The sequence below is a fragment of the Hippoglossus hippoglossus genome, chromosome 1 (assembly GCF_009819705.1).
Source record: "Hippoglossus hippoglossus isolate fHipHip1 chromosome 1, fHipHip1.pri, whole genome shotgun sequence".
In the NCBI taxonomy this organism is placed as follows: domain Eukaryota; kingdom Metazoa; phylum Chordata; class Actinopteri; order Pleuronectiformes; family Pleuronectidae; genus Hippoglossus; species Hippoglossus hippoglossus.
The window spans coordinates 14,279,617-14,305,427 of NC_047151.1; the positions used below are offsets into that span (position 1 = coordinate 14,279,617).

Consider the following 25,811-nt stretch of genomic DNA (forward strand, 5'->3'; position numbering starts at 1 on the left):
CACGGAGTGTCACATTAGGAGGAAGACGGATGAGGGAACCTCCAGCGGAGAACGGCTCCATCTTCGCTGGTGCTGACTAAGGTGCGGTTGTTGGAACAGATCTTGATGCTGGTGATAGTGACACCATGAGCTACCCCCACGTGTGTCACTGCACCTTCCATGTAGTCCCACACCTTCACCAGCTTGTCTTCTCCACCTGGTGTGGAAGGGAGAGAAATGTATAAGTAAGTTTGATTACAGCTAAAACAAAGGCTCTGAAGAGATGAAAACACTCAATATTTAAGAGTAAAAAAGCGTCAGAAATAACCAGAGACAAGACAATACTGATTCAACAATAATCCAGGAGCTTGGGGACTTGGTTAAATTATATTAATTGGAAATAGATAAATATAAACATACAATAAATTTATAAAATGAGCAATGAAACAAGCAGCAGAGGTGTAATGGGCCGTACCCGTCACAAAGTGTTTGCCGTCGTGGGAGATGTGCAAGGCGTTAATGGGCCCAGACTGCGAGCCCTCCACTTCTCTTATGGTAGCACCTTCGTACACGTCCCAGTAGGCAACCTGAGACAAACACAAAACACACATAAATGATAAAATGTTGGTGGGTTCATTATCAGCATTGTTTATGGAAGTCAATGTCCTAGCCTAGATGGAGGTAGAACCAAAGTGTATATGTATGTTAAGTATGATGTACACTGATATTGTTGTGTCTCGTTTCTTCACTGTTTTTGTAGCGTTGAATCGAATAAAGTGAAGCGAAGTGAAATAAAATAAGACAACAAAGGAAAAAAATCAAGCATGTGTCATAAATGAAACATGGCCTTTCGATCACTTTGCTGGAATTTGAAGTATAGAGTATATAAAGATGGCCGACATGTTGCCTCCTAGTGGCTGGCTGCGGTATGGGTCATAAACCCCGCCTCCTTCATGTTAGTGGATGGAACATGGACCAAACTAAAACGTGAAAGTACATGTCAAATACAATATTTCTGGTTTCTGTCATTTATGGTAGATCTTATCACACTGATGTATGTTCAAGTGTTAGTTTTAGGTTTGGATTCGATTTGTTATTTGATGCTATGAAAATAGGTTGAAACATCATGATTGACAGCTGAGACTGACTCGCTATTCGTTGAGCGCATGTTTACGTGGGACCTTGCTACCGCGGCTCTATTCCTGATCGCTGCTGCACAGGCACCTGCTCCAAATGACGTCTTCAGCGCAAGATGGCTGCAACCATATCTGGGATATTTTGGCTTCATTCAGTTGCTATTGATGGATGATGCATAGCTGTTGAACAGACAAATGGCAAACTACACGGACGATAAAGCTGATGACAACTCCTTGTTGTGGTATTATTCTATTACATCATCATATACATTCTGAAATATGCAAAATGACACTTTAAAACTGAACTTCCATTATTCTCACTCTGTATGGAAATGAGCAGGTCTGTGGTCAGATTCTATCAGGGTTGGGGTTAAGGGTTAAGGTTACCTAACCCTAACCCTACACTACTTGTGAGACTATGTTTGCTGATTTGAATGAGATTTAAACATCCCTGGGGCTTCACAGCTGCCAAAGTATCCAGTCTCACAAAAAGGCACTTGTAAACTGAGGTTATTTATATCACCAGCAGCAGAATCATCACGGTGGAGGACACAAACAAGGGTTCCTCCCTGTATTTACAGTAAACCACCAAACTGATTAGATCTTAAAAGCATTAATTAAGATAATAAAAGGTAAACTAGAAAATTCCTCCTGCCGAGAAATTTTGAATGTGTGCCTAGTGCTTGCTGCCGGCTCGAGAGAGACATTTATAAAAGCTGCATGTTTATAACATGATCCAGGTAGGTGAGAGAGAGAGAGACTGTGCCAACTTGAGAGAGAGAGAGAGACAGATCCAAACTCTTGGGAGTCAAGCCAAACAGCCAGCAAAACAACAAACAAAAATAGTAACGAACGCAAAGACTAAAGATAAATCCGACTGGCTACTGGCTTGTATGGCTGTCTACAGACTGCCATGTGGCCTGCTCAGTAGTCATCCTCAATACCTCTTGGGCTTCTAAAAACATGCTCCTGCTTGAATCGCAACATCTAAGACATCAAAGGAATCTTTCCTGGCTAAACACACTAGAAAAGAGAAAGCTAAACTCTAGCAAAGCCCTCGAACAACATGCGATTATTCAAAAACTATAAGTCCTATCTGTGAAATATAAACACCGTGAGAATCCCAAGACTTTGCCGAACCTAAAGATATATTTTTTACTGGTTAGAGTCAAAAAATTTGACCATGGGAGCGAGTTAGAAAAGTGTGGCTCCTTCCAGAAATTTCCTCTCAAAATTAACATTAGACCCAATGGGGAAGAGACAGCTCTATGCTCTAGCGCAGTCCTCGAACAACTGCTTCTTATTCAAAAACTATAAATCCTATCTGTGAAATTAAGACACCGTGAGAATCTGGGAAAAGAAATGGGATCGAGTTAGAATGGTTTGACTGATTTGTTCCTTCCAGAAATTTCCTCTCAAAATTAACATTAGACCCAATGGAGAGAGGCAACGGAGTGACATTTCTGCGAAGCTAACAAGTATTCCTACGTTTTGATCCAAAAATCATGTATGACAACCTCCATTTGTGGCTTTGAGAGCAGTTTAGGGAAACAAAAAGTAGCTGAAAATCTGTCCTGCTCCACTCTCACTCTAAATAGGCTCAGCATATCCACAGCGCTGTGTTAATCAACACAACTTTTCCTCTCCTCCCAACGTGCGGGGGGAGAGAACAGTATGGGCCTGGTGTGTGTGGCGGGGTTTAAGGGGTGCGGATGAAGTGCACAATCAAGGAAATAAGCATTTCACTCTGCCACGGCGAACTTGTGACCTTATGTAAATAAGTGGTGTTGAGTTAATCACAATGACTCCGAGTGTGAGTGTTGAGTGTTTTTGCCACAGTGACTAGCAGCCAACACGGTGGCTTAATTATGTTGAGTCTGGAAACAAATTAGGAGCTTTTCGAGCTAATCTACAGACACGCAAGTGTGTGTGCTCGTGCAAGTCTGCTGATCTTACAAGAGAGACAGGCTTTTCACTGAGTGGAGATTATAACGACAATAACAGCATAATGAGATATCTAGATTATGATTGTCGAGTGTCAGTCTCTTTGCACACAGAGGGATTTTCAATCACTATGTTTTTTTTCCTGCGAGGGATGAGTGGCTCTGTTATGAGTCCCTGGGAATTCTTTGCTAACCAGCTCTTACATCCCAGTGCCTAAAACCAACCAAGACCGATATATGGATGGATTTTTTAGATTAATGTAATGGATTACTCTAGTTGGGCTCTACAATACACCAAGTTGCCTTAAATCAATCCAGTATTCTACTGCACTATAGGTATTGAGTAAGAGTCCGGAGGCTCACCTTTCGGTCAGTGCCACTGGTAATGATCTGGTGTTCCTCTGGGTGGTAGCACACTGCCCTACATATCGTGTTGGTGGCCATCATCTGAAGACTCATGAATCGCCTACAGGAAGAGATGCAGAAGAGCCAGAGGATGAAATAAAAAACTTGCTAATGATATACATAACCACCAGAAAAAGAAATGACAATAGAAAATCGGAAGTTGTGAAGATACATTCACAACTTTTGGGGCTGATAACAACTGATTCTTCACTTCGGGGTCCTGCGTACTGAGTCAAGCTTTGAATAAACAGGTGAACAGCAGGCTTGGCCACAGGATTAAGTTGACTGAGGCCTTTACTTTCTTACTAACTTTAATAACTGCAGGTCGCTTTTACAATTTCAGAGAGAAAGCTGAAGCCGGAATTAACGCAGGCCAAAGAAACAGCCCATTACAAACAGGCAGAACGGCCTCTACAAATCACAGAGAGACAATCTAAAGCTTGTATTGACCAGAAAATAATTCCTCATCATATGATGTCATGTGATAAGTGACATGATGAAAAAGTAAAAAAATTCAAAAATGCATTTCTTGAGGTATCTCTATTTGTGATCATATGATAGCGATGATGTAATCGTCATAGCAGTAAATAGTGTAGTAAAACATTAACTTTTGCAACCAATAAAAAATTCCATTATTACAATGTGAAAAGTCAGCACTGCCTACATATAGTGCATGCAGACTCTCCATCGCCTCTCTGATGCTTATTATTCTTATTAGACATTTTATATCTAATTAAATATCTTTCAATTCATGTCCTCTCAGCTAAATAGACCCAGCTGAGTGTTAGAAAACTCTAATTTAAGATTCACCCACTTTGAGTTTATGGGTGGAATTAACATTTGACCAATGAATCACAGGATTGTATTGTATTTGCTACAACCACGAACATAAACTAAAAATGAATTAGAAAACCCAGGAGAGTACTGTATTCAGTAATATACAAGAATAAAGGTAAATACAGTATGTGTGAAATGGGTGTTTTTGCTCTGTGAATTGAAGTTCACATGTGTTTGCGTATATGCAGATGAGCTACTCACACAAGGTCCCAGATGATGCAGGAACCATCAGTGCTGACAGAGACACACTCACTGTCGTCGCTCTTGATTTGGATACAAGTCACAGGGCCTTTGTGCTTTGTCATGGTCTCCAGCAGTCGATGGCCTTGTTTCTGCAGCTCCCACACACGCACCTACAATAGGAGAACCCATTAAGCCTCTCAGGATATGCTTTTGTACGTCAGATATTATTCATATTAAAATACTCCCTTGTCTTTCTTTCAGTGATTTGTAATGCAATGGCATAGTATAACTATATGCGGCCTTTCTTTTGTAAATCTGTCATAATGCAGTCTCAATGGTTTGAACACACATGTTAAAATATTTGTGTGTGTGCACAGTAGCCCTGCATCTGTACCATAGAATTTAAATAGATTAAAGCAAAGCAACTATATGCAATTTTTCAAATTTGAGTTTGATGTGACACTGAGTTGTAATAGGAAGAATGGAGCCACTTTCATTCCCACTCCTCACCCTGAACACCTGTTCTTGCTGTGTAACTTTGGTGAGTGGGTACAATCTCCTGTGAAGTGTGCAAATGACTGATAACAAATCAGGCCCAAGAAGTTCAGCAGTAATGCTGAAAGTAATGCTGATTTTAGAAGTAATCTATCTCCAATATTCAGTGAGGAAACTTTTAAAACATGAAGACTTCTAAACAGAGTTTGGTGTATTTGTTAAAGCCGCCCGGGATCATGGGTAATAGCCACTGTTCAGTTCCGTCTCGGTTCAGTGAGTGGGACTACGCAGTCAGAGCTCTGGTCAGGGGGTTGAAAGGCTTTGTTTTCATAGAGTCTAACAGAACTCATCACCATGTGTGGCTGCAGAAGTTGCTGTTTCTCAGTTAGCTTTAGATTGTGTCACTTTCAATCCTGTTGCTCTACATTATGTGACCACCTGCATTAAGAAGCTCCGTCACAAAAGTCTAGACTGCTGCTTATACAAACTTATAAAGCAGGATGTCTTCTTTCCTCTAATCAGTTTGGCCTTTATATACTGTCAGGTATGAATAATGTAGCTGAGTGATAAGGTTAGCTTAAGTATAAAAAAAAACTAATTTATATTCAGTTACTATTTAACCATGTAGCTTCATATTTAAAACGAAAATGTCCAGAAGATAATGTGTTGAGTAACCAGCTGTTTACTGCACATCTTGGAAGGATTGGTGGGTACTGAAATTGTAAAATCTATTTATTATCATGGTATTTGGAGAATTAGAATGTGTTGCTTTGTTTTTTATTTTTACTTGATGAGGAAACTGAAGTATTAGTTTGAAGCATATCACTGTTAATGACTCCTGACCTTTCCGTCTCCCCCTCCACTGATGATCCTCTTGGAGTCCCTGGTGCCAGCGATGGATGTCACCCCCTTTTTGTGTGCATTGTTAATGATGAGCATGAGCCGACCGCTTTCTGGCCCAAACTGACGAATCCCACCATCGTTCCATGCTGGAAAATAGAGACATCAGTTCAAAGCTAAGATAAGTTTGATTTCAGTAGGTAAAATAGTATAATATTAGCAGAGGTGTTAGTGGTTCATGCCCACCAGTGACCAATATAAACAAGGCTGAACTACAGTTCACATCAAGAAACAAAAACAGAGCCTTGGAGCAGTAAGCTCCAGTGTGTTGTTTACAAACATCTCTCCCTGATTCTCACCACTAATGATGCTTTGTCCATTAGCCATGAAGTCCAGGGCATTACAGGTCTTGTTGGGTACAGTTATGCACAGCAGCTCTTTAGGGTTGTCAATGTGCCACAGCTTGATGTCCTGCTCAGAGCAGGTTCCAAATAATTCAGAGGTTCCCCTGGCAGAAAAACAAAAAAGACAGAGATGAATTATAGTTATAACTTTAACCACATGAATGTGGTTATAACCACCTTTTATAAAATTATTTGCTCATTGATTAAAAGCAACCAGAACTCCATAACATTATTTATATTATAAAGTTAGATTCAAAACCACGTCTATGTACAATATATCTACAATTAAAACAGTTTTTCTAAGCTCAAAATGGAGTGACATGGATGAGGCATTCATATGTCACCCTCTAGTGAGCACAATGTGGTACTGAAGTTATGCACAAGGAGAAATTTAAAGTTTTTAAAAAAGTTAAAAGGTCACGTTTTTTTGCCAAAGAAAGAAATACAACTAGTCACATTAGAGGTTTAGGAATCATCACTATATGTTCATGTAATATTAGGAAAGATTTAGTTTTGTTGTTCTACAGAATATCAGAGGATTTCCCTTGGGTGCATATTGTTTACCTGCAAGAGGAAGGATTTGTGACTGGTAGGGAATTATTCAGCCAGGGGGCAAAATAACATAACAATATGCTGACTGGCTGAATTACTTGTTGTGATCGTTGCTGAAATATAGCACCAGGTCTGTTTCTGTCTGACTCTAAATTAGAGGCAATCCAATACACGCTGGTATGATGTTGTCTGCTTGCAAAGTTCACCTTCGCTGCATGACAAGCTTGAGAAAAACAGTTAAGCTATTTGATATATCTTTGTTGGAGGTTGTATAGACATTTTGTAAGAGGGTTTTATGATTACAATTGAATATAATATATACAAGACTGAACTTAAACACTGCATGACATATACCTAATTCATGTTAACCTCAATGGTAAAAATATTCTGTCAATTATTAAAGCTGAAACAAGGCCAGAAGCCATTTTACTCTCTGGTGGGATTATTGACTGATGACTTTGACTCTTCCTCTCTTCCTCTCTGTCTCCTACTTACATAAAGATGGCTACGTCCTTGACAGCACTGGTGTGGCTGCTGGACACGAGTTCAGCCTTGAAGTCCACGTAACTGATGCGGTGCATCTGAGCAGCCTCTGTCCCAACATAGAACTGGTCGTCTTCTCCTCTTAAAGCAATGGAGGTCACCCCCTTTTCCACCTGAACTTTCCTAATGTGGAAAAAGAGATCAAAATAAAGTTAAACAGTTAACATTACATTGGTATTGACTACAGTCAATTGTGTGTGTGTGTGTGTGTGTGTGTGTGTGTGTGTGTGTGTGTGTGTGTGTGTGTGTGTGTGTGTGTGTGTGTGTGTGTGTGTGTGTGTGTGTGTGCGTGTGTGTTTGTGTGTTTGTGTGTCTGTGCATATATACATGATATAATGATACAGTTTTTAGACTCACTTGAGAATTTTGAAGGTAGTACTGGAACACAGAGTGATGGTACCGGATCCAGATCCTAGAAGTAGGTACCCAGACTTCAGTATTTTCAGGACACTGACCCCCTGCACAGAAAAGGCATGACTTTAAATGACGTATTATGTACACAAACAATATATCACTTCTCAAAGAACTAGTTCTTTGATGCAAGCTGATTGATCAATCTATCTACAAAGATCTGGTCGAATATTGAAGAGCTGTGTGAATTACCTACAGGACATATAACCTAAAAGCTACCACACTTTATAAATAAAAGAATATAAGGAGCATAAAAACAAATTGAGAAATTACAACTGCTGATCAAATAAACTTCACAATATCAACCATTGCATATATTTTCCAAGGAGCGTTCAAACAGGAAAACGGTATCAGCACGATTTACAAAGCAGGAAACATGACAGTGCAAGTGAACAACAGCTGAAATGACCCGTGTTGCGCCTCATGAGGCTGACTTACCAGGCTGTATTTTGATTTAACTGGACCACAGTCACTCAGGTGCCTCGAATTCAGGTTGATCTTCATTATGTCTCCACTGGTAGTGCCACAGAAAATGAACTGATCGTCCTCTGAGATCTGTGTGATATACAAACAAGTCAACCTGACCAATGCTATCTTAATATCATATCTAGTGGACTATAAGTTTTTTATTTCATGAAAGTGTGTGATATCCCATTCAGTGGTGTGCTTGTGTGCATTCTTTAGTGGCTGTATATCTCCCCAAATGGGACTACAACAGTTGTATCAGCAGTCAAACTGACAAAAGCCATTAAGCAAAACTCATATAAACATCAAAGTGGTTAAAAATAGTTTAATAAGCTGGATAAACAATATGATGTGAATGAAAAACTCTCACAGCCTCATACCTCTATACACTTCACCATCCTCCTGAGCTTTCCTGTCTGACACTCTGTGGCTGTGATCTTCCGGTTGGTGAGGTTCAGCTCCCAGACTCGCAGTGTTTCGCTGTCCCCCCCCCCAAATATTTTTATTTAAAATAGTTGCAGATTCAAACATCAAAGCCACATTAACAGGGAACACCATTCACTCACTTCCCAGCAGAAACAAAGACGTTGTCGTTGGTATTCGAGTACTGCAGAGTGAAGCAGTGACCAGAACTATTAGCTGAGGCTGGGCTTCCACAGATGAACTCCTTGGTCTCAATATCCCAAAGGAATATGCTGACAACACACAGAAAACACATCACACACTCAACAAAATTGAGAGTTTGTACATCTGAGTCAATTTACAAGCACAAGTTAGACCAAACATGATGTTTACCGGCCATCATCCTGACCCCCGAGGGACACCAGGTACTTGTCGTTCGGAGAGAAGGACAGCGCCTCTACCTTCGTCTTGTGGAGGTTCAGCTGGGCATGGATTGATCGCTGTGTATAGTCCCAGATAATAATTGGAGCCTAGGAAAATATGTAAATAATTATTCTAAATGTTCCAAGTGATAAATGTGTTTTTCCATCCTTTACTTTGAAATGATTCAAGTCCACATTTTGTTATGCAAACAAAAATCACTCTTTCCTTATGTACCACACATCAAAAAGGATAAATCAAACAAGTAATTGATGATAATGGGAATTTAGTGAGTTATCCTAATCCATACTAGAAACTTTGACATTATGTTACCTCAAAGCCCATGAAGTTGACCTGTCCAGAGGCAATATACAATCCACTGTTGGACACTGAAATACAGGATATATTGTTTGTGTGTCCATGGAGGAACTCCAGCTTGCCATCTGTGAGACTCTTCAGAATCACCGTGGATCCCAGAGGATAGATGAGGTGCTCTCTGTCTGGGTGTACGTTCAAGCCAGAAAACACGTGTCCTGATGAAATGAAAGGGTGGCATACTATAAGATTTGACATGTTTTAATACAGAAACTGACAACAAAATAAACTGTTTGCAATCATCATTGGTGATAACTGTTCTTTGTGCCTTTTGAATTATTCTGTCAAAGGAACCCGGTGCAAACACAACAAACAAATACTAACAACGGGATGCATGACAGCTAGAAGACTGAAAGCAGCAAACTGGAAGGTCGCAGATAAGATGAAAGGACTGTGGCTCTGATCTCTTGGAGATGATCTCCATGGAGGGAGCAGCATCTAATCTTACATTATAATGAGGAACAACAACTGTGGAGGGTCACAACTGACATTGTTCGTTAAATACCTATTTACCCCAAAATTCGGAGTCACACTTCCAATATAATATGGACGACCAGTCTTCTCGTATTAATGTATTGCTTTGACGGTGTTTCATGATCACACATATGCATTAGCATTAGCTTAACATCAACTAGAAACCGTTGGAAGTTGGTTAGAAAACTTACCATTGAAGCCAATAACAGCCTCCAGTTCAAGTTGAGTGACTCCTTGTGTTTTATCAGCCATGGCTGAAAAACCGAAATCTACTTTTCCTGCCTCCTGTTGAGTGTTAAGAAACTTTGTGAGGCTACTTTCATCAATAAAAGTCAAATCAAAGGGCAAGCTCAAATCGTGGCAGCGGCAGATCGTAGAGGCACTTCCGTCAACAGAAACTTCCACTGATGAGTAAAGGCAGCTGCTTTTGTTGTCACAGTGTTTAGAGGCAGCTGCCTTTAATGCTTGACTGTTTGGAGGCAGCTGCCTTTGATGCCACACTGTTTGGGGGCAGCTGTCACCCCACACTGTCTGAGAGCAACTAAAGCTGTTTGTTTGTTTTATTAAATGAGATATATGGTGGTACTGGTTTATGAACGTTTTTTGTGTGTTTTTATGCTTTTCATAACTGCTTCTGAAAATGTTTCATACACAGATGAGGTTACTCGCTTTTCTAAACCCATAGAGGAGCGTGTAATCTCCGAACCTGGAGCTCCAAGGTTTTCATTTTACATCAGCAGTATAAGCATGAGCACACTGTGCTACATGAATGAAATCAATTTGCGGGCAAAAGAGGCGAGCCTTTCATTTCAGAAAATCAGACAAGTTGCCTCCTAGTGTAAAAATGCCAGTGGTTTTCTTCTTTGCTGCCTCGTAGCCGTAGTTATTTTAAAACACAATGGAAGTAATGTTAAATGAATGTTAACTCAATAAGGACCTATTTATGATGAAGAACGTAATATTTTAACGTATTCAAAGCCTAAAATTCAGATTATTGAATAATATGTCCCGCCACAGTTTCATACTGAACCAAAACATTTTTACGTTCCTACTAACATTATCTCTATTTTATGCACAATGGGTGTGTTAGGGGAGATACAGGTCATTTCCTTAAATACAAAACCACATAAGGGTTTTAATATTCCCATTAGGACTATATTTACAATAGTTAAATCAACTTGTTCTATTCTACATTTAATCCATGATATAGTCTTTTAAGTAACGAAAGAATAAATCGATAAAAAAACAAACAAGCAAATACAAAACTTCCATTGTGACCGGATGTCTGTAATCATCAAGTAGAAGCTATTTTTTAACATAAGGGCCTGCTTGACTCATAACAGTTAAAACCTTTGTAGTATCAGATCATTCTTATTTCAAACATTTCCCCCTACTTTGACCGCGTCATAGAAAATGAAATCCTAAAATTGTACATGACATAATAATTTCAAGATATAAATAGACGTTATGTAAAAGGTTAAAATCCTCCTAAAGATGAATTACAGCATAAAGTAATTTCACAAAAAAATGACAGAACAGAACATCCATGTTCCCATTAAACATGCTGACACGGGGATATTTTTCATATGTTGTCTAGCGAGCTGCTATTTATTCTCATAACTACACATCCGACCAGCTGGCCCCAAAAAAGGAAGTGTGTTTACAGGGTTGACTTCCCCCATCGCTCTGTCTCCAAGAGGATGTAATAAACAGAGAGAGAGAGAGAGAGAGAGAGAGAGAGAGAGAGAGAGAGAGAGAGAGAGAGAGAGAGAGAGAGAGAGAGAGAGAGAGAGAGGACCACGCGTTCTATCAAACTTCAGCCAGTCTTCTTCTTCTTATTGAGACAAAGATGCAGGTTGTTAGTCGGGGACGATCACTTTGGATTTACACTCTGATTTTCACTTCTCTACAACTTTGCCTCACAGAGGGTAAGAATCACACTTCAGGTGTTACTACAAACAATCTTGACATCATTCCTTATTTGGTCTAGAAATTAGAGAAAATATTTGGTATAAAATATATAAGCATTAAAACAAACACTAATATTGGAATAACAGGCTATTTCTTTATTTAGAATTTTCATTTTCCAGTTAAATTTTCTCCTCAGCTGCTGACTCACCAGTTTTGCGAGAAAGTTTTCCTGCTGCTCATCTAAAATCCAATTTGTGACACTCATCTGACCCCTGCCGTATGTTTTACACCTTTCTCTATCCCGTCTGTAGGACAACTTTCTACTGCCAGTCCCTGTCTCCCTCCTCCACCTCCTGCCCTGGACATCTATGTGAGGTCAAAGGACACAGTGGTCCTGACCTGCAAGGTCCCAGAGGGCCATCATGGGGTTTTCTTCCTGCTATACAGATTCAGAGAGAAGGTAACTTGATTTGTGTGTGTGTGTGTGTGTGTGTTGTTATCACTGGGCTCCTGTTGTTTTATTTCCCCCTTTACTTCATTTCCTTCTTGTAGGTAGACTCTCAGGACCTGCAGTCCGGTGCTGGGGAGGCTCAGTTCACCCTCAAAGTAAAGGAGGAGGATTTGGGACTGTTCTGCTGTCTGTTCAGGGACCGTAGAGGCTGCTACAGCGCATTCAGTCCTTATTTGAAGCTGGAGCACCAAAACGGTTTGTGTGTCTTTAATTTCTTGACAGCATTTAAAAAAAGTTATCTCTCGATTGCCTACACGTCAACCTGCACACATTTCATAATTACATTATAAGAGAACATACCACGCAAATGATATATAATGTCTGAAGTCTGTACCTACATTTTGGAAACATAGAACAAAGGGATTTCAGTTGATCTGTTCAATGTGCACAAGGTCATGATTTCGACATGTGGTTTTGAATAATAAATACTCCCATCCGCTCTCTAACCTCCACAGAGAACCACAACCTGCAGGTGCTTTCTGCTCTCTTATTGTCTCGGCTCTGTGGGTGTGTGTAGAAGTAGCTACATCCTGCGCTTCATATAGAAACCACACACACACACTCACACACACTCACCCAAGCACATCAAACACAATGTGTACTGGCTTGTAGAGCTGACGGTTACAGAGGGAGGTCTGGTTAGCAACTGTGGCAAACCAGCATTGTTCTACGTTTTACCCGAATTTGGTGCCGAGTGATGATCCGTAAAAGCAACGAGGCCACAAACATGTATAGATAACTGTCTCCTCTTCTTCTCCCTTTATGTATTTCTCCAGAAGATCCCCCCACCCGCACCATACCCACTTTCCCTCCTCCAGTCCTGTCTGTGGAGCCGTCCAGTGGTGTGGTCAAATGTGGGGATGTGCTCTCCTTCAGCTGCTCCATCCCTGACCTCCCACCTCAGTCTCAGGCCCGGTTGGGCCACACCAGTGCATCAGTGGCCTTCCTTTTGCTGAGGACTTCCGAGTCACTGGGGTCAACACCTGTTATCCTGCAGCCTCGGTCCGGTCTGGTGTCCAGCTCCGAACCTCAGGCAGGAGTGTTTACTGTGGGGCCAGTGAAGGGAGGAGAGGACGGAGAGTACACCTGCTTCTACCAGGTCACCAGAAAAAGGCGGATAATGAATTCTACTGTGAGCAACGTGGTTCAGGTCACTGTCACAGGTGAGAATGGACCAGATAGCCTTTAAATAATAAGACCAAGAAACTCTGAAACAGTCCCTGTATATGTTCCCAGTGATAGGTCACTGATGTTCTTTAAATCTTGACCAGAAAAATCTTGATTGATCGAACACCATCTTAATATTTTCTGAGATGATTATTTTTTTCGGGGCGGCACCTTAAAAATATATTTATCCATAAGTCAATGTATTTATTGCTATTATTATATCTTATGATGGATTAATTACTGTTATAAAGGAAAATGTGCACAGTGATCATTGATTGGCGCAGGTCAACAGAATTTGAGGGCAATTAGTACGGAGGCGGAGACAATGTCAGTATAGGGCAACATTTAAAGATAATTTTCATTATCTATTAATCTGCGATGATTAATCGATCAATCATTTGTTCAATAAAATGTCAAAGAATTATTGGTTTAATTTTCATTTTGACCCAGAAATGTATTGATCATCAACAGGAGCCAAGTACAGAAAATAAACAAATCACTAAAAGAAAACCAAGAAAACACAAATAAGAAAAAGCTAAATTAGCAAAATAGCAAATTCATGAGCAAAAGAGTAGAAGTCTTAGGTATAAATACAGTACATGGAAATTGATTTAAACCAAATTAACCGACTAAAACAAGAGCGGCTGGAGGTAGACTGAGGTGATACAAAAAATTGCCTAAGGATACAAATTAGTTGAGCTTTAGATTTATCTATGTTTTATAAAATTTTGCAGGTGCATGCAAGCTCAGTAAAAACAGTAATTTGAGCATGTTCGATGAGACTTTAAAAGACAGCAGTGAGGTGATGTAAGGGCCAAATACCATCAAGGGTCTGATATCTAAATAAAACACAATGTGAATTTGACCTAACAGAGAGAGAGGTCCATACTGAAAGCTGCCCACCATCATAAAGTCACAAATCACAAGTTGACATGAATAGATTTTTTTGTCAACCATTGGTCCTAAAAATGACTAATACATTATCATAATTGTTGCAGATTAATTGTCTGTGTATCAACTAATTGATTAATCTATCAATTGTTTGAGCTAACTGTGACTATTCATCCCATAAACATATTTGTTAAATAATGACTTGACATGTCAGTAGACTTTTCACTCCAGCTGATGCTTCCTCTGGTTTTATCTGCAGCAGACGTGCTCCCACTGCCCACTCTTGTTCTCCACCAGCAGACGGACGTTTGGCATCTGCTCTGCACGGGGTCTCCTGCGTACCCCGGTGCTGTGTTCTCCCTCTACCTGGCAGACAATGAGCTTCCTGTCGCCACACACCACGCCAAAGTGATCCAGCACCAGGCGTCTTTCCCAGTGCCTGTCCAAGACTCTCTAGTGGTTCTGTACCAGTGCCAGTACAGTGTCTTTCTGGGAAAGACATGGAGCAACTCCCAACGCAGTCGCCCTTTATCTGTAATCAAAGGTAAAGATTAATACTTGTATTGTTTATGTTATTTACTTTATTTAGAAGCAAATTGGCCTTCCTTACGCAGGTCACCGGTATGTGTTACTTATTTTACTCTCTTTTAAAGTGGAACAATAGAAGTCACAATCATCATACTATGGACATTTTGCAATCTGCTGTTCACAAAGTCTGAATTGAGTTGCGAAAGAAACTGATCAGATTCAGGTCAGATCTCTTGAGTCCAGGTTGTCTGTGTGCAAGTGTTTTATATATTCAAGTTTTAATGTTATTTACCCTCTATTGCATAGTGTTGCCATATGACAACTATTACTTTATCTCAATTGTACTGAAAGGCAGCAATAAGGAATCCATGTTATATAAGAAATTAATTGTTTTTTGCTCAAGAAAATCCTGTCCTAGCGTCATAATACTGGTGAATGTCACTATCTTTTTATGATGTTATTAGTACCATACATTACAAATAACATTAAAAATTACAAATAAATATTCAAATAAACTATTTGATGTTTTTGGAGCAGATTAAAATTTTTTGTACTTTTCGCACAACAATACACCAACTTCCCCCTTTAGTTTTTTCTTGAAATTGTTTAATATTTTCCATTATTCAAGCACTTTTCACTAATAAAAACACATTTTAACAACATTTCAACATGTTTGATAAACAATTCATGCAATAGAGGGTTAATCTATGTTTTTGTCTGTCAATGACCGTGTTGCCGCTATTTTTGGCCATGTCTCCCTCGTAAAGAAGAGTTTTTAATCTCAATGGGACAAACCTGATAATAAATACATATTTTCTCATATATATTTCAGGGGTTCCACCTCCTTCATCACCAGGTAGGCGAACAGTAGCATTCCATTACTTCATATGTGGTTTCATCTTTTGTTAATTCTGAGTGGCGGGAAGCAAAAGCTGAACAGATTAACCAGACTCTGTAGAATTAGGATGTATCTCTGCTGTCTGTGGCGCGAGGGGAATTCATTACTCACCACTTTAAGTATGAATCATACACTTCCACCACAGTGCTCCTTAATAAAAAAAAATGCTTTTATATTTTTCACAGTCCTCTTTGTGTGTCTAGCATTAATGGCTGTGTGACGCCTGCAGGTTTGTCAGGTGTGGACTGGCCGATGGTGCTGGGATCTTTCTCTGCTGTGGTGTTGTTCCTCTGCTCCGTAGTTCTGTTGGTTGTGGTCGCACACAGGAAAGGTTATTTCACACATGAATCTTTGCTTTGTCAATGATTTAGTTTTCGCTCTTGTGTACATCTTCCTTTGTGAGACACATGATTTCCACTCTCACTTCTCTTTTTAATTAAACAGTAAAAGCAGCAGCGGAGAAAAAGAAGACAAGGTAAATATTTGTCCTTTTAAATCTTTAAACATGTTACACCATAAGAAGATCACTGTACTTATATTTTCTTTTAATTAATGAGTTTAATTTCTCAAACAGCCCTGACACCTATGCCTTATAAGATGCATATATATATATTCTTGGCTGGAACGAAACTCAATTTCCCTATTTGATCCTGTTTATTCAGTATTTTGGTTTTGACTTGTTTCAGAGAGGAGGCACAGTTCTGGACTCGAGTTCACGCCAAGGATCACGTTGTTGGTGAGTTTTTCTATTCTTCAGAAACACATTTCCTCCTCAGAAATGAATAGTTCCTCTATTTATCCACATTCCTTTTATTTCACAAGTTCTTGAAATGTATCACAAACTGATACAACTGGCTGATTGTAACTCTGCCTTATTCTTTTTTTTTACAGACCTTACACTCAGAAGGTCAAGCTTCACCTCTCAGGTAAATATAAACAGAGGCACGGATCTTCTCCATTTGATTAAAAGAAAATCTCGGAAGAATTATCAGCTATGGGTTCAAATTGAAATAACTTACTTTTACTTTCCTTCCTCATATCAAAGTTTTTGTGTCAGTATTTCTGAAGTACACGCCCAAAACTTTGCAGGAGCAAACTTCATCCGGACACAGAAATAAGACCATGTGCAGTTTTCAGACATTAGTGCGCCTCTTTGCGTTGGTATGTTTGGTATTTCTGCAGCCTCCGTGTTTCTCCTCTGGATTCTCTGTGACAAACAACTGTAAATGTTCCTGATCCCCTTGCTGTAAACAAACATGCACATGCATACACTCCCATTCATGCACACACATTTCGCATCACCAAACACACTGTCAACTGAAACCCTCACATATTCCTTATTAGTGCTGCAGAGTTTGAGTTCATCTCAATTTCTTTTTTATCACGTTCACTAATTAGCTCGATGACGGCCTCTCGGACCAAAGGCTCTTTGCTGACTCTCATTTTCTCCTTGTGCTCTGTCACTGAACAGCCACTATAGAGGATAGGACACTGACACAAAGACTAACCGGCAAAATGAATACATAAAAACCAGATGTTTTGCCAGTTATTCTTAATTTTAATGTGTATAAAAATGTTTATTGAGGTTAGCAGAATATAAATCTGAGAGACAGAGTTAGAAACAGCATCCAAGGACTAATCAACTCAAGGAGCAAAGATCAGATATGGTGACCTGAGAAATTGCACATATATTCTGAACTGTGGCAGCGTGGGAAAGCAGAACTGGCAGATTAAATTAGAACAGGAGGCCAACAGACAAAAAAAATCTGCCACAGAGGACTAAAGAATGTCGGAGAATAGGTCATCTCTGGGGCTGATATTGTAGCAATATAGTTTGTGTGTGTAACTGCATCTGAATCTGTGTGATATTGGTGAATGTGTAAAAGAATCTGCAAACGCGTGCTGAGATTTGCGAATGCATACGGGATTCTGCAGATGGGTTTTCAGACTTTCTGTGTGCCTAATCAGATTTGTAACAATCTTTCTCAATAATCTGTAAATGTGTAATGAGGTTTGCAGTTTTATACACGTGCAGACAAATCTTTTTGCCCCAAGAGCTGCAAACACAGACAGGTCATCAGTTATACCTCTTTGTTTTTCACATGATTTTTGAAAAACATCAGTATTTATATCGCACTTTTCTCATCTCGAAGTCATCTCTTTACACTAGAGTTTCCTCATTCACCCATTCACATCACACATCACTCCTACACAGCCAGCACAGCTGTCAGGGGCAATTTGGGTTTCCAGTATCTTGCCCAAGAACACTACGGCACGTGGCACCTCCGAGCCACAGCCACACCGTATCCACCGTATTCACAATATGTATATTTGATTTAACCTGAACTGAGGCATAGCAATTGAGGCAAACATATTTTGTCACTCTTTGCACAGGGAAGTGGAGCAAAAATCCCCGGTAAAACCACCTAGTGCGAGGCCCGTCAAGAGTTGTAACTTCTGTATTTCCAGTTCTAGGAACTAAACACTTTGCATTTACAGAAATTAATGACTATGTTCGCTTTTAAATATTTATCTACACATTCACAGATCTGAGCATACATCTGCAGATTTGTCAACACTACATTTGCAAACCACATTACACTTTTACCCACTCCAAGGTTCTGTATACACATTTCCAGATTCCTATACACACACATATACAAACATACACATGCGTGCGTGTCTGTCTATAGTTGTGAGGACACCCATTGACATAATGCATTCCCTAGCCCCTTACCCTAACCCTAACCAGCACAACTAAATGCCTTAACCCTAACCCTTACCTTAACCCCCAAACAGCCAATTTAATTAGTGAGGACCAGCCAAAATGTCCTCAAAACGTCAAAATGTCCTCACACACACCCACACACACATTGCTATAATATTGGCTCCATACCAATGCAGATAATATGCATGTTGTGTATTTATAGTTAGGTAGGATTCTGTGCCACAGGCAAAGCAATGGTAGGACATGAACTGTGCCAAAGGAAATGTCAAGCTGAGGTCTTTCAGAGCTTCTCTGTGTGTGTTTATTTATTTGCAGGAATGTATCAATGGCGACACTGCGACCGCCTCCAGATCTCCGTTATGGAACTCTCTCTCCACGTTCACAAGCCCGACCCATTAGAGATGTTTGTTATGTTTGTAATCTCTCCCTGTGTGTGCGTGTGTGTGTGTTTGGTTTATACTTTATCGTAGGTGATCAGGGTAACATCAGTTGTCGTTACACAGCGGGACAGGAAGAGCTGTTTCCTCAGTTGCTGTTTCATGTGCAGCAGTAAAATTGTACAATTTGTCAGGATGGGATGTTTGATCTTACATGTAAACTAAGCAAGTGGATTTAAATACAGATTTTTATTTTTTACTACTATTATTATTATTGTTTGTATGTGGGATCTGTGCTTGTGAATAACTTATATGAAACTTTTGTGATTATTATTGACCTTGGACAAAGCAGCTAACTGAACAATCTCTGGAGCTTTCAGCTACATCACATGATCTTCATCGGGAGATGGAGTTGTCCACATGTCATGAAGTTTAATTTTGAAATGTGAAGGTTTATGAAATGATCCATCAGTGTGAACTGTTTTGGCCTAACTAAACTGCTTCATAGTGCTTTTGCAGATTTGCAAATAATTCCAGCAACATTAGGGGATGTCTGTACCCCTTTTAACTACATGTTTTTTTTGCAGTTATTAAAGTTTATTTATACAGCAGTTTAGATTGCAAAGTGCTTTGCATGGAAAAACTAAACTCCAAATAAATAAACACATGCAAACAAATTACTCAAATTTTAAAATCTGCAGAAAAAAAATTGAAATCAGCAAATCAAGTTGACATTTCAATAAAAATGTGTTCATTCTGATAACTAACAATTTAACCTGTGATTCAATGTAAAGCCAACACTTACCAACACTTTAGTTCGGTAAAGAGTAGGTTAGTCAGTCTCAAGTTTAAGATCTTTATTTCTTAATTCATGAATTTGAATCATGAATTTAGTTTACAGAGTTATTTAGATGCTTTATGCCTGCCCTGAATTACTGTGAACAACTTGTCTCGGTGGTGGTCGTTACGCGTCCTTTCATCCTCGTGCCTCTGATGTGTCCGATGATCTTCTCGGATCAAAATCAAAACAATGCAGACAGACTTCTACACTTCCTGTGCACGCCTGATGAAACACACTTGAGTCACATGCAGCTTTGTATTGGGAAACAATGCTCTTTTGCTGATTGTGACTGTTGGCATAAACAAAGGCTGTTACTCCACTTAAGGCTTGACACAATTACAAAACAATCCCATTCATTATGGAATGGATTTTCAATGTGGATATGACACGCTAAGTTGACTTATTAGAGCTTTAGTTAGCGTGAGAAGGAAATTCAGAGTTGTGATTGGCTGCTGTAAAATAACATGTGACTTAAATTGAACTAGGGTTAGGGTTAGGGTTAGAGATTCGATTAAATCCCTTAGTAAAATATAGTCAAATTTTGAGTTTTCTAGATTTTTTTCTCTCTATAGTGTGCTTTAATGAAGTTATTGAAAACCCTTTAGATAAAAATTCATGTTCAGAAATTGTTTTAAAGAGTTTAATAATATTGCAAATCAGGCAGGAGAGAAAACAACAAACCATTCATTCATAAACTGGGGCCTGCAGTTTTACTAAATACTCTGCAGAGGGCACCATTTATATTTCATCTGAACGTCACAAACACACCTGCGGTACAGAACAGCAGGAAGGGGGGTTGTGCACCAGGCTCCTTTATAAAGACAGAACAGGTCCTGTGTTCTGTGGAACAACATGACTCAGATGTACATGAAGACGCTGGTGAATGAGCTGTAAAATGTAAAAAAAAAAAAAGAAGAAATAGAGGAAAAGGCAGCAGAGAAGTGCAGCAGGTGCAGATATAAAGTTTGAGCTTTTATATCTGTTTTTATAATCTAAATAAGTGTGCTCAGACCTTAGTGCTATGTGAAAGTTAGTGGACTCACATGGGTGATATAATCGTTTTATGGTGGACAACAACTCAGCAGAGAAGGCTTGGCTCTGCCCTTCAGGAAGCAGCAGAAAACCAGTTCAGGGTTTTATTACACTTTACTGTCCTTTATAGCAGTTTTGTATCAGCGGCACACACACATGCAGGGAAAGTATTTATTCTCTTTTTGTTTATGGAGACAAAAAAAAAACTGATGAGCTATGAATTTAAGTTTGTTTGGTTTGTGTTGCTCTTATTCTCCTGCAAGTCACAGCGTACTCCACATGCACACACAGTGAAGACATTCAGCTCCAGATAACAGCATCAGGCAGATTTGTTTGAATATGAGGCAGAGTTTCGAGGCCTCTGACATGTGACCTCATCGCGCTGACTAACGCAGGTGGCACCTCGGTTTGCACGCTCAGCACGCTGGCCTCGCCCCGTGTGCCTCTCCACATGCGTCAGGTGAATAATAAATGACATTTGCAATCTCGGAACTCACGATAATTGCCCTTTTAATGCCGCCGCACGCTGAGTCTCCATTAGCTAAAGGAGTGTACAGGGAGAACAAATGTGACGTTGTGTGTTGGAATCAAAGCTTTTCTTGTGCGCGCCCTGAAAGTGTCGACTGCAGGTTTGTGGTCATATAATTAAATTTAATCTGATGCAATGCCCTTCATTAATTTAGTAAGTCAGGATTTAGGCGAGGATTTAGGGCAGCAACACATTCCACGTGATTGTCTTCAACAGACTGTGGCGAAGACGAACGCTGTGGCTTTCTTCAGGTTTCTGTTCTTTGCAGATACATTAGATTGAGGCCTTCCCACAGCCGAGGGTTCTCCCCTCTCTGTCGGTGGCTTGAAGAATGATTCATATTTCAAAGAAAAGAGCAAATATGAATCATTGGGTGTGATATTTTTCAGGCAATTATACACAAGCACAGTATTTAAAAGGGTTTTTAACCTTTTGGTATGTTTCACCAACTGATTGCAAGCCACCGACTGTTCGTGGCTAAACACTAACGACAGCATGCGAGAAAACCCTCCATAAAGACAGTTTTATTTTTAGTATCCAGAGTCGTTTTTAAAATAACCAGATAAACCCGGGGCTTGTAGCTGTTTTTCAAACAAAGACGTTGCATTATTCAGTTTAATAAACAATAAATTCACTTGAACAGGAATAATAGGTGTTGTGACAGTGTCCATATATAACCTGGCTCTACAATGACAGCCTGGAAGTACCTCCAGGTGTAATCACTGACAGTACTGACTTACAGACAAAACCTCCATTTCAAGAAGTTGGAAGATAATGGAATCTTAGTTTGAAAAAGCATATATCATGACAACAAGATGTTTCTTCATTATAATTAGCATCAGAGCACAAAGTTGTTTTTAGCAAACCTTATTTGATATACTGATAAAATCGAGGGTCTGTTTTGTAGTGAAGCAGAAGAGGGATTAAATGGCAGAACTCAAGCAGAAGTACATTGAAATGATACTAAATTAAAGTGCATGAGTGAATATTCTTTGTTATATTTCTATTTTATTAGATCTGGTGTATATCAGTCCCTTTTTTTAATCAAGCTACATGAATTATTCTCTGAGAAATCAAAGAAAATCTTGACATTTTTCCCCCCAGATCCTTATCGCAACCCTCAAGTTTCATGGTAATTCATAACCTCATAACCTCAAATATAATCAGATCTTAAAAGTCGGCCTACATGCCGCCGACACCCCCCCACACACACATATGCAAACACACTTCTGCTCTTACTGTTGTCCTCTTGACAAAGGCAGGAGCGGCTAATCCTCCAAATAGCGACTGTCTGCCGTGCTGCTGATTCGACGACTTGGAGCCAGCAGGACTTTGGGAGACACTGATAATGAAACATGATGCAAATGAGTCTGGCGCAGCAGGTGACGGACATGTGTGAGGGTGAATTATTGGGTTCACCACATCTGAACAGCGGCCAGATTAGACATCATGGTGAGAGACGGAACCTGGAAGAAGTGCCGTTTTCTGGTGGGTTGCCATGCTAGCGTGAGAATAAAAATAATAATCTCTGATCTCTATCCAAGCAACCAAACAGAAACAAGTATCCAGATTCTCAGTGCCAAGCTTTGATCTTTTAACAAGTGTATGTAATTTGCTCTATTAAATTTTCATTTGTTCTCAGACTATTCATCAGTCTAATGCCAAAGCCTTTAGGTGTGGTGCCATCAGGTTTGGCGACATGGCACAATGAGGCTTTGTGAGGAACAAAGTTTATTAATAATTTTGAACAATTAAGTTGCTTCAGCGCCACCGCTGTCATAATGTCACTGGGCTGCGTCCACTCAGAATGAGGTGATGAATTATTCACAGGAGATTGGGAGGTCACTAAAGCGTGATCTCACCCTCCCACACACACACACACACACACACACACACACACACACACACACACACACACACACACACAAAGGTCCACAGGGACAGTGTGAGGGGTCCAGATAAAGACCGGTAGGTAGTGAGGCAGGTAGTAACTGTTCAGAGGATCTGTGACATTTACGTGATGTATTTACATCCTGTTGGTTTTATCCTGTAAATGAAGATGCACAACAAGTCTCCACTTCCTCCAGCTATCCAGAAATGAAGCCAAAATATCCCAAATGTGAACACTGCCAAGTAGGACCAAGGTCGTCTTTGGGAGCCAGTTATAGTAGCAGTAGTGATTGGGGATACATGTGTTTGACCAATCGCAGCTTTCAAACGGGACTTTTCACCCAAATTTTATGATGTCAAATAACTAATTAAAACCAAACTTATTCAAAACAACGAGCACAACATACATCAGTGTGATCAAAAATGACAGAAACCATCTTTGAGTAAAAAACAGTTTGTGTATTTTTGTATTTTGACTCTTCAGTCTAGCCAATGTCCCATCTGCTAACATGGAGGAGGTGGGATTTATGATCTATGCTGCAGCCAACCTCCAGGGGTCGATCGAGATGCTTTGGCTTCACTTATAGGGAGCAGTCAACAGTCTATGTTTTATCAGCTCAAAGAGATGAATTATTACCACGATAAATGTTGAGTTCGGGCTCCTGGAGACCCTGGACCCTCTTTAAAAGCTCAAACAACATCCAGTACTAAGTGATTTATGGCTTTGGTATTTCATGGGCTAATTTTTTCGGATATGCCTCTGAACAAAAATTTGTATTGAGGACATGTTTGAAAAGCCACAGAAAACGGCAAATTACCTTTCAGGTGTCAGAGACCCCAGCTGTGAAACAGGATTAAATACAAGGAGCTTTTTAATGCTTTTTATGTGAGAGAGGTGTTAATAGCTCCTTTAACATAGCATTACACCACCTAAAAAGACTTATTTAGAATTAAACACCAGTATTTTGGAGCTCCTGTGGCACAGGAGAAATAGCGAGTTTTTCCGCTAACTGGTTGGAACCCTTACTCCTCCTGGGCAAGACACTGAAGAGGTGGTGTATGAATGTGTGTGAATGGATGAATGTGATTTGTACTGTAAAGTGCTCTGAGTGGTCCATAAGACTAGATGAGTGCTATATAAATACAGTCAATTTGCCATATAGTCCATTTAAGAGGTCCATCGGGGAGTTAGTCCTCTCCCTGAGCCTCTTCAGCAATAAAAGGAACATATTTCCACTTTTTGTTTATAAATAGTCCACAGAACAAAATATTTGGTTAATTTAAAATGCTTTATGGTCATTTCCATATTTTGTCACCTCATCAAATGTTTAAGGTTGATTTGTGGCAAGAGCAAAAGTTACCACTTCAGTACTTTCCTGAAAATTTTAATGATGTGGAGTAAAATAAAAATAAATTATTTGCAGTGGGTGGTGTGGGACACCAAATCCTGAAAGCAAACGAAAAAACAATAAAACCATCCGCAGGAGAAACTGAGGACAATTTGTTCACAGTTACAGAAATTACTCAGCTTCAGAGTGGCCAACAATTTTAATCTTGTTTTATTATAATAGTAGAATAACACTGAACATATTAACTTTGTATAAATAAATACAGGGGATAGTTTTTTATATGTGTATCAATCCATTCCATTCCAAAGTACTTCATTTATTGCACCATGTTAGATATCCTACAGCAGAGCAGCTATTCAACATTAGATTTGTGTTGTATGGTATTAATCAGATCTGCAATCCAGCAGAATGTTTCCTCATTACACTTTGATCCAGCTTTAAGTTGTGAGGCATGCAATAACAGAAGGAGGAGCTGTTGATACTAAGACCTGTGCAGTATCTGCACCGAGTTACCAGTTTATTCTGAAAAGACAAAGTGATCAAATAGAAAAAAACAACCGTAAATTGGCCTAAAGTTAGTTTTTATTTTCATGGCTGTGGTTAATTTAATTGTTACCTCCGCCAAGTTATGTTTTTGTCTCCATTTGTTTGTTTGTTAGCAGGATTACACAAAAACTACATAATCCATTTCTATGACATTTTGTGGGGACCAATCCATTACGTTTTCTTTATCATTGCGAGATTGGGTGTTTTTAATTGGTGTTTGTTAATTTCTCTGAGAATAATTCATGAATCATGTTTAGGGGAACGATATATACAAGTTTGTGCAATTTGGTGCAGATCCAAATAAAAATCCAGATCTAGTGAATTTAAATGTGGTTTCATAAGGGGACTTGACAAAGGTCTACACTTTACTGAGTGCCATTAGTTGAGAGTTGTTACACTCTCCCTCTTCATATATTTACTTATATCTGAAAGATATCTTGTTAATTCAGTTAATTCAACCACACAGCTATAACGCAACGTCCTCAATTACAGCAAAGTTGAACCAACAACAGACAAACAAATGTCAATAAAAAATAATAAAAAGCACAGAGGTCGGATTTATTATATGGCTAATACACAAGTGTAATAAACTGGTAACTCAGAGAACCACATCATTAATAAAAGCACAAAACTGTGAATGACAAATTGTTTTATCAAGCTCTTTTCAGCATTATTATTCAAAAACTCCAATGATTAAGAAGTTCATTAAAATCCCATTCTTACTACATTTACATTTTTCTTTTCTTTTC

The 25,811-nt window shown here is 39.4% G+C and overlaps 2 protein-coding genes across 4 annotated transcripts; one reads left to right on the forward strand and one right to left on the reverse strand.

Moving 5' to 3' along the window:
* On the reverse strand, positions 1 to 10,176 carry LOC117762603 (cilia- and flagella-associated protein 52-like). Its single transcript, XM_034587037.1, has 14 exons — positions 10,056 to 10,176; positions 9,349 to 9,548; positions 8,989 to 9,125; positions 8,760 to 8,888; positions 8,574 to 8,673; positions 8,167 to 8,283; positions 7,675 to 7,775; positions 7,270 to 7,440; positions 6,178 to 6,326; positions 5,822 to 5,967; positions 4,502 to 4,653; positions 3,422 to 3,524; positions 455 to 566; positions 1 to 196 (listed from the first exon to the last, which is right to left on the reverse strand). Exons 1-14 carry the CDS (start codon positions 10,114 to 10,116, stop codon positions 15 to 17), a joined length of 1,860 nt encoding a protein of 619 aa, XP_034442928.1. The 5' UTR covers positions 10,117 to 10,176; the 3' UTR covers positions 1 to 14.
* A 1,455-nt stretch (positions 10,177 to 11,631) lies between these two features.
* On the forward strand, positions 11,632 to 19,481 carry LOC117767858. Of its 3 annotated transcripts, none has more exons than XM_034595812.1 (11): positions 11,632 to 11,792; positions 12,087 to 12,235; positions 12,328 to 12,481; positions 13,063 to 13,449; positions 14,601 to 14,888; positions 15,705 to 15,728; positions 16,000 to 16,101; positions 16,215 to 16,245; positions 16,457 to 16,506; positions 16,662 to 16,696; positions 18,814 to 19,481. In XM_034595812.1, exons 1-11 carry the CDS (start codon positions 11,714 to 11,716, stop codon positions 18,895 to 18,897), a joined length of 1,383 nt encoding a protein of 460 aa, XP_034451703.1. In that variant the 5' UTR covers positions 11,632 to 11,713; the 3' UTR covers positions 18,898 to 19,481. The 3 variants fall into 3 exon arrangements, with proteins under 3 accessions (XP_034451703.1, XP_034451713.1, XP_034451723.1); XM_034595822.1 differs by having other exon boundaries at positions 14,604 to 14,888; XM_034595832.1 differs by having other exon boundaries at positions 14,607 to 14,888.
* The last annotated feature ends 6,330 nt before the right edge of the window (positions 19,482 to 25,811 follow it).